The sequence below is a fragment of the Sciurus carolinensis genome, chromosome 6 (assembly GCF_902686445.1).
Source record: "Sciurus carolinensis chromosome 6, mSciCar1.2, whole genome shotgun sequence".
Lineage (NCBI taxonomy): Eukaryota > Metazoa > Chordata > Mammalia > Rodentia > Sciuridae > Sciurus > Sciurus carolinensis.
The window spans coordinates 13794820-13814803 of NC_062218.1; the positions used below are offsets into that span (position 1 = coordinate 13794820).

The window sequence follows — 19984 nt, forward strand, 5'->3', positions numbered from 1 at the left end:
TAAGAACTATTCTTGGTGCTACCTGCCAAGCCAGCAGTGGTGACAGATAGGATATCATCAATGAAGAGAATTACTTCTTTGGATAGGGATATTCTTTTTAACCTTCTAAGTTAGGAGTTTTACAATTCCCAGAAAATTATTGTTGTGGATTCCTTAAAAGGTGTCAAAGCAACATATAAAAACAAATCAACTGAATAAACAAGAAGCTTATGAGTGACACTGGAATACTTCACACATATTCCCAATGAAATAATAAATAAGCCTGTAAAACTGAACACTCTGAGCTAGTATTGATTGAAATGGGTACAATTTGCTTCAAGGTAAGAGATAACCATTGTTACTTCAACCTCTAGTAATATATGTAAGTGTAGGCATTCATTGGCCCAACTCATAGACCTGCAGTTTCCTTAGAACTATTTTACTTCACAATCTGAAAACAAATTAGATGAATAACTTTTGAAAAGAAATTAATTAAAATTAAGACTCTTTAGGTGTAGAGCACTCTGAACTCTTATTTAAAGCTCAAATATTCATAAAGAAGAAACCTACCCACCTTCCAAAATACATGTAAAAAAAATTAAAAGTCAGCAGTAGCTTTCATAGTGGTCACTCTAGAAATAGATTCTTCAGTGTCTGTTCCCAATTCTAAAAGTCGCATAGTCCATCTTTCTGGTTCATTGATATCTGTCTTCTTACTGTGTCCTCCCGTGGTGGAAGGAGGCAACAGAATTTTCTGGGATCTCTTTGTTAGGCCCCAATTCCATTCATGAGTACTGTACTTGCTCAAGACCTCCCAAAGACTCACCTCCAACTACCATCACCTTGGGGATTCGGTTCCACTTTTCAGTGATGTGGACATTTAGCATATTGCACTAAATGATGAGTGCTTGAAGAACCAAATTTTTCCTTTTTGGTTAGTTTTTTGGTTTGATTAATAAGGTATAATTTATTTCCCCCACAAGATTCTTTCTCAGCAAACCACAAGACATTAGAGCAACAAGAATATGAAAAAGCCAAAGCTAGATAATATCACTATATTTTATACAAAATATTAGCCTTCTGAGCGGGACTGCAGCATGGATATTTCTCCCATCTCAAAAGAATTTTTGAATCATACCCAGCACAATACACTAAAAACACATATATCGATGTAAATAATTGGATTTCATTCTTAATGAGCTTTAATCTGAATGTGATTTTCATGTCAAAACCCGTTTTAGAATGCATGTACCTATGGAATTTAACCGCATCCTTCAAGAATCAGCTTGCTTTGTTCAGACTTTTAACAGTGGTAGGACGACAGTATGGACAGACAGTGCCTCTGAGTAACCCACTGAGCCTCCCCAGCCAGGCTTCCCGTGGAAGGCCCGCGTGGCTGCCTCTCCATTCGGTGCTCCTTGCCCTCTCTCTGCCTTCAGAGCGCACAGCGACAGTTTTATGTTCTTGTCTTGTTTCCACGTGGCTGTGCTCTTTTCCTCCTCTCAGCATATGTTTAGTATTTGGGAGGGAACAGGGTGTTCAGAGATGTGGCGTTATCAGTTTGTTTTCCTTAGAAGGCACAGATGCCCCAACATGAAAACTCCAAGGGTTCTTAATGTCTTCATAGCACAAAGTGCCCCAAATTGCATCTGTGTCTACACAATTATTATTATCTAAATGGCCTAATGTTCTCACCAGCACATTTTTGCCATTTTCTGCTTTTATGTTGCCTGAAGACAAATGCTTAATATAGGAGGAGCCACTCAGATGCTTTGATTAAAAGCAAACTGTCCCGATCTCGTGTAGTGGGTATAACCCCACTTGCCATGAGATGTTTCCAGCTACTCTTACAATCCCAGGTGGCTCGTTTGAATGGCGTATTTGTTCACATTTGATTTGAGCACTCAGTGGTTGGAAAGCATTTGCTAGCTTCTTTTTAGGCCCCCTAAATAGGTGTCAGGCTGGCTCTGCACAGTGTATGAGGCGACAACACGGTTCCTTCACCAAGACCTCCCAAGAGAGAACAGTGGTAGAACTGTCCTCGGAGTCCAAGACCATGATGCCACCGTCAGTCCCTGAGAGTGGACTCAGGCGCTCTCTCCTGCGGCCTCCAGGAAGCAGGGCACAACCTCCTGAGGGTGCTTCAGTGTTGATGGTGATGCAGTCTCTGAGAAGCAGGTCTGGGCCACCCGAGCAGGGCCAGCCTGGGAGACGGACGGATGGTGCCCACGTACCACTTACTGAGCCCGGGACTCTAAAAGTGTTGGGAGCAAATGGCACAGCTGCACCACTCTCACGACCTTTGGGAGGCACCTGCACAAAATCTGCTGCAGCGGGGAGGGCCACACAGGCCACAAGGCTGCTCTGAGAAATGGAGGGCTCATGAAAATCCTGAGCGTGGTATTTGAGGAACAGGAGAGTTGAGAAAGGGGCCTCTGCAGAAAAGGAAGTGTTTCTTCAAAGGTCTGACTGTACCTGTTTGGGGGATGGTCAGACCAGCCTTCCAGATCCATTCTAGTGCAGGGGTTGGGCGAGGGCGGAGCATAGTTCTCTGGAATCTGACGTAGGCTCCCACCTTCCTGCTTTCTGACAAATTCCCTCTAGGGGATCACTACCTTCTTGATTGATGTGGCTTTATCTCCTTCTGGTCTCTGGCCTCAATACACACATGAAAACAGCCTTTCTGACAAGCAACAATTCCTCCTTCCTTCATTCAAAAAGAGGGAGGGGCCGGGGAACCCACAGTTTTCTCCAGTTACATGATTTGAGTTAATTTTGAAAGATAGAAACAATAGAGATTGTTTTTGTGGAATCTCCTGTAAAGAAGAGTGGAAATTTTTACGTCTTAGTCATTGCCGTCTTTCTCCTTCCTACTTCTCATCCAACTCAGGTGTTTAAAAACAGGTTAGTGAGCCAGGCACAGTGGTGCATGTCTGTAATCCCAGTGTCTTGGGAGGCTGAGGCAGGAGGATCTAGAGTTTAAAAGCCAGCCTCAGCAACTTAGCAAGGCCCTAAGCAACTCAGTGAGATCCTGTCTCTATATAAAATACAAAAAAGGACTGGGGATGTGGCTCAGTGGTCAAGTGCCCTGGGTTCAATCCCCAGTACTTAAAAAAAAAAAAAAAAAAAAAAAAGGGGTTAGTGGAGAAAGTGACATTTTCAAAGTACAGCACAGGGGTAGTAGAATTGTCTTTGTCTTCCATCTGTTGCACTTTGTCCATGTAAGGATCATAAATGGTAGACAGTGGCTTTCTTTTTATGTCCTTTGACATAAAAAGAATTGGAGGTTATTTTAGGGATCTAAGTTTCAGATTGGCATTGTGAAATACAGTACCTTTACAATAACCCACAGTGTTACATTTCAAGGCACAATAGGTTAGTTTATCAAGATCTCCGTAAGTACAGGTTTCTTTTGTAAACAACAAATTTATGGTTTTTAAAATTTTTGTTGGTGCCTTATAATTATACATAATAGTGGGGTGAATTGTGATAGAGTCACACCTGCACCTAGCACAGCTAGGTCTACTTCATTCCCCAGTACCACCCTATACCCTCTCTTCCTTCCTCCCCCTGATTCCGTCCTCTGCTCTACTGGTCTTCCTTCTTTTTCATGGGATCTCTTTTCATTGTTTTTTTTTCCTCTCTACCTTCCACGTAAAGAGAAAACACACGACTCTTGACTTTCTCAATCTGCCTTATTTTGCTTAACATGACACTCTCCAGTTCTATCCATTTTCCTGCAAAAGACATAATTTTGTTCTGTATGGCAGAATAAAACTCCCATGTGTACTGATACCACATTTTTCCATTTGTCTGTGATGGGCACCTGGGCTGTCTCTGTAACTTGGCTTTTGTGAATTGTGCTGCTAAAAACATGAAATCAGTTTACTATCACAATATGTACATAGATATATTTTCTCCTGCTTTTATGTTTTAATTATTAGTAAAATCATAAGACTATTTAAGCATTATTTTTGATGATTCTAATTAAATAATGTATTCTGAGTTTTGATATATTTCCAAAATTTGAGCCAGATTTGTTCTTACAAGCTTATCTGTCAATCAAGTGTAAAATTACAACAGACCCTTCGCTGACATTGTGTATACTCACTCATAGTGAAAGCATGTAAAACACATAACCCTTCTATGAATACACAATGCTCCTCGTTCTCTATTTTGATAAGATACCAATGTCAAACTTTAAAATTGGTAATTATAAACCATTGGTGGATTTTGTGGCAAAAACAGAGATTCTTGGTGTGATCAGGTACTAGATAGATCATGGTTGTGATGGATTGCTTCTAATTTTACCTCGGTCTTTATGCAATTTGAATCATAAAAGGTAAAACCATTTCCACTGATAAAAGACACTTTTGGTCACAGATCAAATTATTTCCAGGAGTGTAAGACAAAAAAAAAAAAAGTTTATGGCTGTATGCTTGCATGTTTGTTATCTTGCACATTAATCTTGGTTAAGATATGCCTTAAAATTTCCCTAAAAACACAAAATCTTTATTTTGTCATTCTTTGTATTTGGCCAAGTTAATTCTTAACAATGAAAACAATAAAACAATACGTGCTCTTTAGTAACATTAGTGACAAAGAAGAAAGCTAAAATACAAATATGTGGCCATTTATCGTGGCTTACGCTCCTCTCCTCTACTAAGAGCCACAATACTCAATCACTGGATATTCAGCTATATTTTTTTCACATGACTATTGACATGACCAAAAAAACCGCATTCACCATTTTGCAAGGGGCTATTTTAATCATCTTTTTATTGTCCTAATGCATGAGGCAACATGAAGCAATCTTTTATCTTGTAAACCAGTTTTTTTCCCCTTCAAAATGAGCTAACATTAATAAAACATGGAAATTTTTATTTACAATCTGAGATTAAGATCCCATTTTTCATCTTCTTTTTCCATTTTTGAACCATTTTAAAAGACTTGGTCTTCTTATTAGCTAAAAAGGCTAACCTATTCATTAGAGGTCTGCAAACAGTCTGGCCCAGAACAGGAACCTCTATTCACTGCTAAAAACAAAATATATGGCCGGGCATGGTGGCTTACACCTATAATCCCAGCAGTTGGGGAGCCTGAAACAGGAGGTTTGTAAGTTCGAGGCCAGCCTCAGCAACTTAGCAAGGTTGTTCGCATCTTAATGAGATCCTGTCTCAAACAAAAAGTAAAAAGGGCTGGAGATAAGGCCCAATGGGTAAGCACCCCTGAGTTGAGTCCCTGGTACCAAAAAAAGAAAAGAAAGAAAATACCTGAAGTTCAGCTCTAAAATTAGGAAGATAAACAAAATGGTCCACCTCAGTGTGACCATCCCAATATGGGTTGGGAGAAGCTGTAGGGAAGATTAGGAAGGGTAAGAATGGAGCGGCTGGGTGGTGGGTTCCATTCCCAGCCTGTTCAAATGCCACCACTCCTACCCCAACCCCAACCAGAATCCCACAATGTTGGATCATAACCTCCTCTAGGGAACTGGAACTGTAAACAGAAATGAAGCATCCTCATATGTGAAATACCTATATAAATGAACCAGAATTCACCATTTTGCTTATTCTATGACTAAGTATGTCTTGAATTTGCTTAAAAGAAAACTAAAAGCAAATTTTTTTCAGAAAAGTGATCTTAATTAGAGATCATCTCCAACATACCACATGTCTATTTCCTTTCCTCCTGGTTCCAAACCTCCACCCCAAGCATTTTTTTAAATGGTCTTGTAATAAGTGGAAATTTTTAAATACTGGCTAATGCCATGCTGTATAATTAGGAACTTACATTTTGATAGATTTTTCGAGCTTGATCCAAATGCTGTTAAGACATACCAAATGAATAAGAACTTCAAGATATCTTTTTACATATTTTTATTGGTTGTTTTTAGTTACACATGACCACAGAATCCATTCTGATGTAATTATACAAGCATGGAATATACCTTATTGTAGTTAGAGTCCCATTCTTATGGATGTACATGGTGGTAGGATTCACTATGTTGCTTTCATATACGTACTGGGAACATGACCTGGAAGTCGTAGACTGTGGCATGTGGGTGCTTTGGAAAGTTTATATAAGTTCCCCATTCCTCAGACAACTATTTTTCAGTTGCTACAAATTTCCCAGAAGTATTCCAGTTTCCTTGAGTTCTAATCCGCAGCTGAATTTCCAAAAGATTATTATTAATTTGAAATGAGAGCTTCCTAAATAAAAGCATAACTTTAGTCTGGAAAACCTAGATGTTCAGTCAGGAATTGGGTCCGTGTCAAGCAGCCATAAAAGTCCTGTCCCAAAACCCAGGGGCCATTGTGAAGCCATTCTTTGTGTTAGTTAGTGTTGGATTCAATCCTTGGGAAATCCCTGCCCTGGATGATGGCTGGGAGATTTCTCAAGCAGAGGTTCCTCCAGTAAGTTAATCTTGTAGAAGAATGGTGGAGTAGTGCTCCCTAGAGTCTGGGAAGGGGAGCGGGGACAGAAGGAAGCTCAAGAAGGGGCAGAAAACACAGAGTGGAGGGGTCACTCCTGGCTCCGCTTTAGCACAGAAGGGTAAACTATTAGGCAAAATAACCTGCGATGCATTTCAAAATAACTGCAAAAGAAGAGTACAAAATTCTCAACACATAAAAATGATTAACGATTGAAGGGATGGAAATGCTTACTACCCTGTTTTGATTATTATGCCTTGTATACATGTATTGAATTACCATAATGTACCCCTTAAAGATGTACAAATTTTAAAAATACTTTAAAAAAGTAAAAAACGAATTCTGTGTATTTATGAAAGCCAAGAATCAATTTCAACATTTCTAATTGCCAGTTTGTAAAAATAAAAAGAAGACATTGTAAACCCGACTGTGGTAAACCCAGGGAACTCCCTCTGTAAGATGTATCCAGAATCCTCCCGGCAGAGAAACATGAAGCAAGAAAGTAAAACAACACTTAATGTACTAAGTTTCTTTACTTGTTTCTTTCTGTTTGATAATATAGAAAGAATAAAATGCACCCCATGTGGTGGTGCATGCCTGTAATCCCAGTGGCTCCAGAGGCTGAGCCAGGAGGATCATGAGTTCAAAGACAACCTCATCAAAAGCGAGGTGCTAAGCAATTCAGTGAGACCCTGTCTCCAAATAAAATACAAAATAGTGCTGGGGATGTGGCTCAGTGGTTGAGTGCCCCTGAGTTCAATCCTTGGTAGCCTTCCCCCTCAAAAAAAAAAAAAGAATAAAATGCTTCTCTGTTATTGGATATTTGATTTTCACAAAGATTTAAAAGTATAAATAGAATAATAAATTTTTGAGTTTATATTTGTATAATAGCTCTTTGAATAGTGTCTTGTATATAATAAATACTTTATACATAAATTTGCATTAAAAATTGTTGTAAACAGTTTCAACAATAGTGAAATGTATTTTTGAATGATTGGAAATTCAGGGATCTGCTTTGCTTTGGAAACATTCCAATTAATTATTGATCTTTTCCATGGTCATAAATTTAGTGGAGATTTCTCTTTTTTCTCACTTGAAACTTGAATTTGTAAGCTAGACTCTTGCTCCCTATGGAGCCTGTTTTCTGCTGTGAACTGAAAATTTTTAAGTCTCTCTTTACTAGAATCTAAATTCAATACTGTACCATCTACTGCACTTTAAAAGATGCAAACTTTGGGATTCTGCAACATTCATGGGAAAATGAGACCAAAAACATTATCTGACTTGAAAATACAAAACAATTAAGACTTCCTTATAAAGTGCAACTTGAAGGTTGAAAATTATGGATTCCAAGCTTTTTCATGAAAATCTATGTGTTTCTTCTCTTACCAAGACAAGAGCTGGCTCGTTTCCCAAGCTTTGCAAAGCTATCGGCAAGTTCTCTGCAGGAAGGGAATAGGAAAATACTGTCTCTCCCACACTGTCAAGAAAAAGCCAGTTCTGGTGATTACTGTTGATGTGAGAATCAGTTTGGGAGAGAGAGAAAAAGTTCCTGTTCTATCTTAGGTAACTAAACTTCAATAGAATAGATCTTAAAATTCTGGACCATGGTAAAAGTGTTATTCTGTCTTATTTATCGTGAGTTTTCAGGTACCATCGTTGTGAGCAATGAGTGGCAAGTGGATAATCTACTATAGCAGCTGTCATGAAGAACAAAGCACTAAGCACTTGGCTCTGACTGCCCTTGCATGAGGTGTGCTGCTTGAGACTGTGTGTGTGCATGTGTCTTTTTAAATATCTTCTGAGCAGACTAACATTATTCATCTAAGGGTGTGTACTACCTCAGCCTAAATTAAGTGGAGGGCAAAGACAAAGGGCCTGCGTAGAAAATGTTGATAAATCACAAAGATGTTCCAACTTCTTCTTCAATCCGAAACATGTGGTTCCTCCTAGAAGTTCCAATAAATATTTCTAACTGCAAGCAAAAGAAAACTGCAAGGGATTTGTTGTCAGATCAAGAAAATTGCATTTGCTTTGGCAAGTTTTTGTACAGTTTCTGGGGGGCTGAATCCAGGTAGGACCCTGGACCCTCTCAGCTCTAGGCTTCAAGGTGCTCATGCACAACTGGGAGGAGAGGCACTATGTGAATAGGGTTAGGATACAGTTATGTTTGCACCCCAAGGAAATACTGGGAAGGCCTGACAGAAAGACTGAGGTCCTACCATGAACTTGAATGATGGCTGAGAGTTCACCACTTAATCTGGGGCAACAGGCTTCTGGGCTTAGAGATCATAAGCATGTTTGGAGATGAGAAATTTTGTAAGGATCCCAAACACACTCTAAAAAATTAGAATTTATTTCCTGGGTAGAGCCTAATATGACGCCTGGCACATAGTAAGCATTTGATAAAAAGTATGGAAAAAGTAATAAAGGCTTCCTACTGTAACAAAACGCCAGAAACCAGGAAGCTTAAAACAAGAAAATGTATTGTCTTACATTTCTGGAGGCTAGAAATCCTAAATCAATATCCTTCCCTCCTTTTTCCAGCTTCTGGTAGCCTCTGGAGTTCTGTGGCTTGTCTCAACTCCAATATCTGCCTCCATCTTTATACATACTACCATTTGCCCTGTGTCTGTCGTTCTAGGTCTCTTCCCTGATAAGAAGACTGTTGTAATGGATGAGAGCCCACCCTAATTGAGGATGCCATCATGTTAACTCTCTCACACCTACAAAGACACTATTTCCAAGTGAGGTCCCATTCACAGATTCTGAGAGTTAAGACTTTAACACATTTTTTGAGGGAACACAGTTCAACCCATAACTGAAGAAGAGAGCCATTCAATGTTTTGGCACTGGGAAAACTGGCCCTATTTTAGAAAGCTAACTGTAAAAACAGAGTAGAGGCGATGTTGAACTGGTGGAGGATTGGAAGGAAGAATGGAGACAGGAATATCACTTAAGGAGGTATTGAAAGGAAAGAGAGAGGAGAAGAACCGGAACTGAGGTTGGAGTAGTGCAGAGTTGAAGCAGACTGAGACCTGGCTAGCCAAAGTGAATGGATTCAAGAGGATTCCCAGGGGGTCAGCTTGGAAAACATGTGAGGAGTGATATGACCATCAATAATACAGAATTTAAGCAGAAAAAGTTGTGCAAAGATATTGATGAGTTCACCCTTGTACATATTGCACTGGAGCTACAACAGTCTTACAGGGAGAAGGCTAATGTAGCATTGCTCAAAATCTCTGAGGGAATGAAATTATTCCACATCTGTGCCATGTAAAGTAGCCACTGGTCACATATGGCTTCTGAATGCATGAAATGTGGTTAGTGTGCCTGTGGAGCTGAATTTTCAGTTTAATATAATTAATTTCCAATAGCTACATGTGCCTAATGGCTACTGGTTATGGTTTGGATATGAGATTGTCCCCCAGAAAACTCATGTGTGTACAGGAATTTTTAGAGATGAAATAATTAGATGATGAGACCCATAACCTGTCTAGTGGATTAATCCATTCAGTGGATTAATAATTCAGATGGACTACTGGGAAGTAACTATAAGCAGGTTGGCCATGCCTGAAGGAAGTAGGTGGGTCACTTGGGGCATGCCCCTGAAGAGTATATTTGTCCCTGGCACACTGCCTTTCCCCCCACCCCCATTCCTCTCTCTTCCTTCCTCCTCCCCGCTGCCTGCCATGAGCTGAGCAGCTTGTTCTCCATCACACCCTTCCTCCATGATATTCTGCCTCACCTCAGGCACAGAGCAATGGAGTTGTCCACCCATGGACAGAACCTCAGAAATCACGAGCCCAAAATAATTTTTTTCTCCTCTAAGTTGTTCTTGTCAGGTATTTTGGACACCATGATGAAAAGCTGACTGATACACTAGTAGGCAGTTCGTCTAGTAGGTAGTTGGACTTGTATGTTCAATAGGGAGAGAGATACAGATGGAGAGAGCTTGGGTGGCCTGGACATTGGGTTTCAGAAATCATTAGCATATGGGCACCTGCTGAGGCCATGTGAGTACTTGAGCCCTCCCAGAGAGAACCAAGTACTAGGAGGCAAAAGTAGGATGAAACTCTTTGGGAACACCAATATTTAAGTAGCCCCTCACAGAAGAGGATCAGCAGATGGCTGCTGAGGAGAAAGGAGTAGTGGAAGAGAGAATAAGGTTGCAAAAGGCACAGCAGAAATTTCAAGAAAAAAGCAGTCCACCATGCCATGGAAAAAGAAATTTTTGTTAAACACCCTAGGAGAAAAGATTTGCACAATTTCAATACTCTTTACCAATAAATGCAATGATCACATTCTGTGAACATTTTTATCTTCCCCTACCCCCAGACATGAAAGACATCTCAACGGCTTATGGGGGCAATACTAAGGAATTTACAAAGAAGTGGCTATTCCAAGGAACCCAGAATGATATACTCTCAAAACATAGTCCCTTGCAGGAGGTCCCAGAATTTCTTTCCCATGAAGTTCTCAGTAGAAGTTGTATAATTTTTTAAATGTCTCTACTAATGATAATATCACTTTTCAAAGACTTTGGCGAACTACTCTGTGAAGTGGGTGGATTTATTTCCAGTTTATGAAAAAGGAATTTGTGGCTCATGAGGTTTCAATGACTTGCAAGTTTCACACAGTAGAAAGTGGAGAGGACCCCAAGTTTTTCTATCTTCGGTAACTTTCCACCTCAACAATGTCCCCTAAATTTAAGACATGCAAATTCTGCTCTCATAATTGTTGCCATATCTACCCACCACCAGTGGGTTATAAGCATTTAATATTTTTAAAGTTTACTTAATTTATTATTTAAAAATCAAGCATTATAGCATTATATTACTTAGAAAATCAGTATCACTAATTGTAATAGGTGATGATTTTAAAACAAAATAAATTACAATGATCACTAAAAAATAAAATAAAATAAAAAATTAAATGCTAGCTAAATACTGCTCCCTGCCAAGGACTTTGAACCTGAGGCTTGTTTTCTTTTAATTAAAGTAGGGGAGGACTAGCAAATATTTTAAGAGAGTCCAAAAACATGTTCAACCACAGGACGTTATCCTCTTGCTTCATGAAAAAGGAAGCTTCTAATAGTAGTAGTGCTTTCTTAGGGATGAAGAATCATCCTTTCCACTGAGGAGTAAATAGTATAAAGTCTCCTCCCTTTTCCCTTTTACAGATAGGAAAAAGCAGAGTCCTAAGAAGTCATCATTTCAGCACAAGGGAAACCACAGGAATCTGGTGATGTATGACCTAGAATTCAGATAGTTCCTGAGATCACCTGATCTTTCCTCAGGCATAAATATCCTTAAAGATCTTTCCTAGATGCTCCAGTTGCAGGTGAAATCCAAAGCATTCGTCCTGTACATTTCACTGATTTTATTCATGGATTTTGGAGCAATGTGACTTACAACTTCCTTATCAGTGTGAACATCCCCTTCTAGAAGAGCTTAAGGCAAAACAGGATTCTTGCTTAGTTCAGAGCAGAGCTGGACACTGGAAGGGGCTGGGGAAATGGTATTCAGGCATAAATGAAGAGCTGGGCATTGCAGGACATCTAATGGGCCAATGTCAGAGAAGCCCTATCATCCTCATGAAGATGAGGTCAGACTGCACAGTGCTGGCCATATGGGGCTGGTCCAGTGACTGGCAGAGCAGGTGTTTTGTCCTTGGTCAGGAATCTTAGCCATCATCTCAACCTTCAGGTACCACCTTCAGATGACATTCCATGCAACAACCCCTCAGTCCTCAAGGGAACTCCTTCCTAGTAAAATGCAAGGTTAACCTTCTCTACATAAATCTCTACCAGAGCAACTTGTGCCTTAAGTGAGTTCTAGGTTGTGCATGTGATCTGAACCACATTAAAAGAAAATATTTTGAAATAAAACAAGAAGATAAGAGATCGCTCAGCATATTATTTTCTCTCTAGCAAGGTTTTAGAGATGTATTTTTTTAAGCTTGAGTTGAAGCTAAGAAAAGGAACCTTGCTTTTTATGGCAATAGTTCTTGAGGAGAAAGACAACTTATAATGGAAAGCATCTTGCAAAAAAGTTTTGGTAATGGAGTGGGGGAAAAGACAGGGTAGCTTTGTAAATTTTGACTTTAAAGCCTAGGGTAATGTAAATAGACTTCCTGGAGTGTAAATAGTAGTGGTTTGAAAATAAAAACTTGTACAAAATGGGGAGCTTGCTAGTTAGAAAAAAATGTGGCTAATAAGCATGTGTGTAGGAGATGCCTTGAATATTTTTGATACTGTACTGTAATTACTAAAGATGTAAAATTTCCAGGACTTTTGAAACCATGAGAAAAAAAGTTATAAGCATTTTCTCCCAAAAGAGACAGCTATTCTTTTTTAATATTCTTTACACATTTAAAGTCACTAAAGAATACAAAACAGTTTTCCCACACAGATTACATACTTTAAGATACTTAAAGTTACTAATGGAACCAGAAATTCTTCAATTTTAAAGAATTCACTTTTACTAGGTTTAGTCAACAGATGAATGTATCAGAGTTTCTAAAAGTGCAATTATATTTGTTTGACTTAAGGATCACTATTATGTCCAACAAATATTATATTCATTTTGAGAAAACCCAAAAGCTTACCAAAAATTGTTGTTTAATTTAAAAGTTGTCCACCACTGGGAGATTCTATATTTGTTGTCTTCATCTTAACTTAGGAAAAATGACTTTTTCCCCCCAGACATATACAAACTTTCCTGTCCTTTACTGTGCTGACTTGTGTGATTCAGGGGCCTTCTCAAATGTAGTCATTTTTCTCTCCTCAAAGGATTACAAGAAATTGCAGATGTCAGAGTCTATGGCATGAAAGTATTTCTTAGGACTGTGATAAAGAAAGAAGACAGGCCAGGAGTATTTTCTTTATAATCTAGTCAAATGCAATAACTCCCTTCCTAGACCTCAACTAGGCAGGATAACAACATGTTCAATCCTGCAATGAATGCATGAACTACCTCTTTTCTGCTCTGTAATCCAAGACTCCAGTAGCACAATTTACTGAATTTTAATACCAAAATTGTAATCCTTCCTCTGTCTTTTGCTCCCTATCCAGAATGTTCCTCACACTCCATTCAGTTTATCTTTCCATAGACATCAGTGTGCTGTTGTTGTTGCTGTTGTTGTTGTTGTTATCGTTTACTTTCTTTGGATATCTGGTTTTCCAATGCCATTAGGAGACACAAGCCACAAAATACCTCTATTGCAGAAGTATGTAGTTATTTCTCCTTTAAATTCCTCTATTCCATTTTCATGACTTCTGTATTGTGTTCCTCTTTATCTTTCCTGGGTCTTACATATTTGTAGTGGACAGCATCTTTTCCAATTTTCATATTTGATACTAACTGAAAGTGTGCTTTCTGCAGATTTTATAATTTTTTCCCTGATAAATGATAGATTTTTCTGTGTCTATCCCTGGATTCATCCATCCAACCTACTACAGAGTCATGCACCCCTTAACCACAGGGCTGCATCCTGTGAACTGCATCATTAGACATGTCATTGTTGTGAGAACATCACAGAGCATACTTACACCAAGAAGATGACAATATTACTAGGCAATGGAAATTTATGGAACCACACCATGTCTGTGGTCCATTGTTGACCAAGATGCCTTCATGTGGTGCCTTATTATGATTCACTGAGTCTACCTGTAAGCAGATTCCATTGTCAATGTATGTGCTTGTTGTTGGATAAAGAAAAGCTTGCTAAGTAACTGTCTACTGGCATAACAGTGGTTTTGGTGGATTTTAGAAAGTCACCTGCCCTGTGTACGCTCTAGAAGTCTTTAATATGTTATGAACATGTACTGTTGCCTTAAGAGTTGGGACATTCCCTTCCCTAATATTGCAAGTGACATCCTTTCTTCAAATATTATGATCAGGAGGCTTTTGTGTATACTGGAATTTAAGGACACATGATGCAGGCAGTAATTAATTTGATTCTTGAGAAAAGCTTTTGGAGATGTATATTTTATTTGGCGCTTTTTCAAATCTCATTTTCCTTGTTCAAAACAATCCCTGGCAGGGCGTAACTCTTCCATAAACCATTCATGCATCTCACCATTTTGTCTAGGGTAAAGAAATAGTTGAATGTCTAACTTTTATATAAATGTGTACAAAAGTGTACCGTGTGTTAAAATTAGCAATAATATCCTCTCAGAGTTATTATTAAACTGTATTTTAGCTGTATTGTGCTATTTATTCCTATTAAAATAAACAGTGATCTTACTCAAAGGTACTCCAAGAAGTTTACTTGGAATAGATATTCAGGGATAAAAATATATCCATACCTTCAAAATGAGCCAAGTTCAAGTCCAGGCAGTTCACCTTCTGCCCGCTTGTACCACAGGGCCATAAGGTCAGAAGGAGGGCTGCAGTCTTCTTCCGCCTGTGTCAACTTAGTGCCGGCCTTTGACCCTTTCCACTCTGAGTGTGTATTTGGGTGTCTGAGCATAGGGGTTCTTGCTTTTAGACTCTCAGAAAAACCGGTGGCAGTTGCCAATAACTATAGATTCCAGTTCTTGAAAGGGGAGGTGGAGGAAAACCTATGCATTCTCTGGCACAAAGGAAATGTACTACTTTTGAGGTGGAGGTGGTCACTTTGAATTTGAAGACGTGCTCTATTTTCGTGGTACAAGACATATTCTGGTATTCTTGATAGTTCTTCTGTTTTTACAAATCATATCTAGTGGCACCTTGATGCTTGTGTGATGAGTCATGCATATTGTATGTATAAAACAATGTTTCTAAAATTAAATGCATGTACATATACATGCATTTTTAAAATTTTATAAATACACATTATACACATAGGGAGAACATCAAGGAAAGACATTTTGTGGCACTATATCTCTAGCTGATGCTAATCACTTTATTGCTTTTTAATTACTTTGTGCTACTTATTGAATCATGATAAATGATATCCTTTCAAAGTTCTCTGGGTATTCTTGACCTGCTGTCAAATAAGCATGAAGGTAACCAGTGAATCCTGGTGTGTGTCTTGATAAAAGGGACTTCCAGTTTTCCCTGCAGAAATCTGCCAGGCTCCCTGCCCTGAGCAGTGCAGAGCAGTCTGAGAATCCTGCTGAGAAACCTGCTGCTCAAGGAGAGCTCTCAGGGTGTAACGGAATCCCTCCTGGGCAAAGTGTATCTCAGAGATAGGGAGGCCCCCATGGCTTTCTGAGTGTGGATTCCTTTAATGCTCAGGTATGGGTATTGGCAAATTTAAAAAGAAAAAAGAAACTAAAATCATTACTAAAGGCACAGCTGTCTAAGCAATCTGGATGCATTTGCATTATCCCCCTCAGTGCAGAATGAAAGAGCGAAGGAAAGTGAATCCTGTGAAGACTCAGGTTGTAGAAATCCACCTCCCACCCATCCCCCACGCAGGGTAGGTATACATTCCATCGACCTAGCTCTGTGCAGGTCTCCACGGGGACTGTTAAGTGTCTTCTCCCTCAAGATGAATGGAACCTAGGCAGGTAGCAGAGAGATTTCAGAACCCTCATAGCTGCTAAAATGTCAGAGCTGAGAGCCTAAGATTGCTTTCCCTGCTGACCCAAGACGAGTTGTTCACCTGCCTAAGAAAAGCACAAACTTCAGAGGCAATTCTCTGAGTACACACAATGTTGCCCGTCTGTTTCATGGCAGTTTGGGTGGCAGCTTTGACATCCATGATTAGTTTACGTTTAAAGTTTTCCTTAAAGATTTACTATTCATTGTCACTAATAACGAAGAAGAGAGAATTTCTTATGAGTGCTTTAAAACAACAGGTATGCCACCTGGGACAGAAAAATACATGCCAAGCTAGAATTTTTTAAGTGCTGGAGATGGAATCCAAGGCCTCACACAAGCTAGGCAAGTTCTCTAGCACTGAGCTACATCCCCAGCCCTAGCATTGTTGTTTAAAAACAGAAATACTCTCATTCATCTCATTCCGTTCACATCATTGATTATGCACCTACCATAAACCTTGCTGGGACAAAGAAAAGTAAAGGACTTCATCTTTGTCTCAGAAGAGCTTTTGATTTAAGAGAAGACATAGCCTTCATCTGTTGCCATAGTAATGATGTGTAAAGAATCACCCTCAAACTCGGTGCCTTAAAAGGGTTAGTTATTCAAGCTCATGTCTGTGGTTCATTTGGGCAGTAGGTGAGCTGAGGTGGCTGGGCTGATCTTAGTTCTAAGCTGAAGGTTAGGCCACTTCTATGCACCCCACAGATCTTCCCCTGTCCTGATAGCAGGTGCTAGCCAGGCCTTTTCTTTTCATATAAGATTACCAGTCAAGGTCAAGGCAGGGGTTGTAGCTCAGTGGTAGAGTGCTTGTCTCTCACATGTGAGTCACTGGGTTCAATCCTCAGCACCACATAAATAAGCAAAATAAAGGTATTATATCCATCCACAACTAAAAATACATTTTTTTTTAAATGTCAAGGCCAAGTGCACAATTGGCGTTCCTCTACCATTATTCCCAAAAAGAGTTACACAGCCAAGCCCAGTATTGCTGGAAGAAGAAATGCACTCTGACTTGGAAGAACTACAAAGTCACATGATAAAGGAGATGGGGACATAGGGAGGGACACAACCTTAAGAAAAATGATAGAAAAAGATAAATCCACAAATGCCTATATGACAAAGGATGGTGATTTCTAAGGGGAATGGATCATATTCAAAGACCCCAGGAAAATATTCTTGGAAGAGGTGGCATTTACACTCAGTCACAAACGCTGTCTGCATTTCAAGAGGCAGACATGGGGTGCAGAGCAATAATTCAAAGGAGCTCATGAGCGGTGTGAACATGTGCAAGTCATTTTCAGTGTTAGGTTACAAAGAAACAAATGAAAAGAAAAGAACTGCCTTAGTAGAAACCAGAAAAGCTACAAGAAAACTACAAATAGACACTCAACAGAGATATTCCGGCATCAAAAATTCCTGTTATATGTTGCTGCTGGAAGTTATTTGAAAAGATGGCAAGAATATTAGTTTCCAGGGTATGAAATATGGAAAAGTGAAAGAGAACAGATTTTTTTTTTTTTTGCTTAAATTTTAGAGCTATAATGAGAGCTGGAAATGGCTTAGAAATTGCCTAGCCCAATCACTTATTTTACAGGTGAAGAAATTTGCATGTTGGAGATAAATTCTCTTTCTTGGATGTATGTGTGTGTAATATAAATTATATAATTCAATAATATTATAGAAACATATTTTCATATAAAATAAAAAGATGTATACTGAGGGAATAAAATTTTCTTCCTAAATAAACCTATCTGTATATAATATGTAATGCATAAACATATTTGTATAAAGACTAAATTCATTCTCATATATATTGAAAGAGGGAGCGAGTAAATCAGTGTGTTTCTTCAACTGGGGTTTTAAAGACTTCTTGATTCCTTCAAGACTTACAAACTGCATGTGTTCTCATGGAGTGATCTTTCTGGTTTCAAGGAACAGAATATTGCTCACATTATTCAAATGCAAAGAGAAGATTGTTAATAAAAAGGAAACAAATGTTTTCCCATCTATTCAAGGAAGGGACATGTCCTCTGACATGCCTGACCCAACAGAAGAGGTGGGCAGGCTCCCCCAGGACTTTCATCAAATTAATGTGTCCTGAATGCCCCTGGGGCAAGTGGGGCAGAGAGAGCAGATGTTCTCTACCCCACTCGCTAGTCTGCCTCCTCACGTGTAAATGATCATAATCTTCCACTAATCAAAATATAATTGGAAAATTCAGTTTGTGTCCCTAATGTATGAATTTTCTGCCCAGAAACTAAACAATGAAACTTTGAAGCTGTTTCCTTTGAAAGATCACCATTAATACAAGGGGGAGATCACAAAATATTGGGGGCCCGCGCTGTATATTTGTCCCCTGGTCTGAACAGGCAGGGGCCTGGCTGACTGGTCTCCTTTTATAAAACAAGTTTCATTGAAATTGCAATGCCTGTTCTTCTGTATTGTTGATGGCAGTTTTTGCACCACAATGGCAGGCATGAGTCACTGTAATGGAGACAGCCCTTATGACCTGCAAAGTCTCTGTGAACATGGCAATCTGCCCACCGCTGGGGTAGATCACAGAGGACTCGCATCTTTCTAGGACTGGTGATGCTTGCCTGTGCTTCTGCCTCTGGGGATGGGCAGAAGCGAAGGATATCAGTGAGTGCAGCCCCCTGTCACTTCTCTGAGAATCTGGTGCTTCTCCTTCCATCCCAGGGTTTGCTGTAAGACCATGGTCCTTTAACTCTTTGTTCTCTGTCCTTTGCCAGACTCCGACCTGAGCATGCGCACACTGAGCACGCCCAGCCCAGCCTTGATATGTCCACCGACTTTACCAGGATTTCAGAATGGAAGGGGCTCGTCCACCTCCTCGTCCTCTGTCACCGGAGAGACGGTGGCCATGGTCCACTCCCCGCCCCCAACGCGCCTCACGCACCCGCTCATCAGACTCGCCTCCAGACCCCAGAAAGAGCAGGCCAGCATAGACCGGCTCCCGGACCACTGCATGGTGCAGATCTTCTCCTTCCTGCCCACCAACCAGCTGTGCCGCTGCGCACGCGTGTGCCGCCGCTGGTACAACCTGGCCTGGGACCCGCGCCTCTGGAGGACTATCCGCCTGATGGGCGAGACCATCAACGTGGACCGCGCGCTCAAGGTGCTGACCCGCAGGCTTTGCCAGGACACCCCCAACGTCTGTCTCATGCTGGAAACAGTCATTGTCAGTGGCTGCCGGCGGCTCACAGACCGAGGGCTTTACACCATTGCCCAGTGCTGCCCCGAACTGAGGCGCCTGGAAGTCTCAGGCTGTTACAATATCTCCAATGAGGCCGTCTTTGACGTGGTGTCCCTCTGCCCCAACCTGGAGCACCTAGACGTGTCAGGTAAATGGAAACTGCCCTCCCAGCTCCAGCTTTCCCAATGCACCACCCCAAAGTAGTACAGGCATTGCCGCCCCTTGAGGATCCCCTTCTTGTTGGCTACCAGGGATGGGCAGTGGGTGCTAGAGAGGCCAGCTCTTCCTGAGATACTGCCTTCATGTAACCATGACCCCAAAGGCCAAAAGTGTCCCCTTTATCAAATAATGTCAGTGCCTTAGAGGAGCTCTGGGCACCTTTACCTGAGAGTTCAGGTGAGTATGACTTACAGTGACCTTCCTCTCCATAATGTTCACAGTCACTTCAGAGCTAAATGGAAACAAAATGTCTAATTCAGATAAAGGGGAGCTGAGTGACTAACTCCAACATCGTTTAGAAGCTACCTTTTGCCCACTTGTTGGTTCATAAAGCCTGAGATCTACGCCTGAGAGATGAAAGTGCCCTTGAATGCTTCTTTCCGCTGGCCTGGCAGCGGTGCCTGCTGTGGGTGATGAACCCCTCAGCCATGGGCTGTGCTCATGATGGCTTGCCATTCCACAGTCACTGGAGAAGTACTTCATGGCCAAGTGAGTCTTGATATTTCACCCACCCTCTGGTTCATTTTATACCTTTTTTTTAGTGAAAATTCTCAACTACATAGTGCAAGAACGAGGCCCATTGAATCAAACCCTTAGTCCTTTTC

General features: G+C 40.4%; 1 protein-coding gene across 2 annotated transcripts in view; it reads left to right on the forward strand.

The window, feature by feature from the left end:
* Fbxl7 (F-box and leucine rich repeat protein 7) overlaps nucleotides 1–19984 on the forward strand; it is a 386769-nt gene that overhangs the window by 358688 nt on the left and 8097 nt on the right. For both annotated transcript variants that reach the window (XM_047556568.1, XM_047556569.1), the window contains one exon: nucleotides 18697–19308. In XM_047556568.1, coding sequence (XP_047412524.1) covers nucleotides 18697–19308 — 612 coding nt within the window. The remainder of the gene's footprint in view (nucleotides 1–18696; nucleotides 19309–19984) is intronic.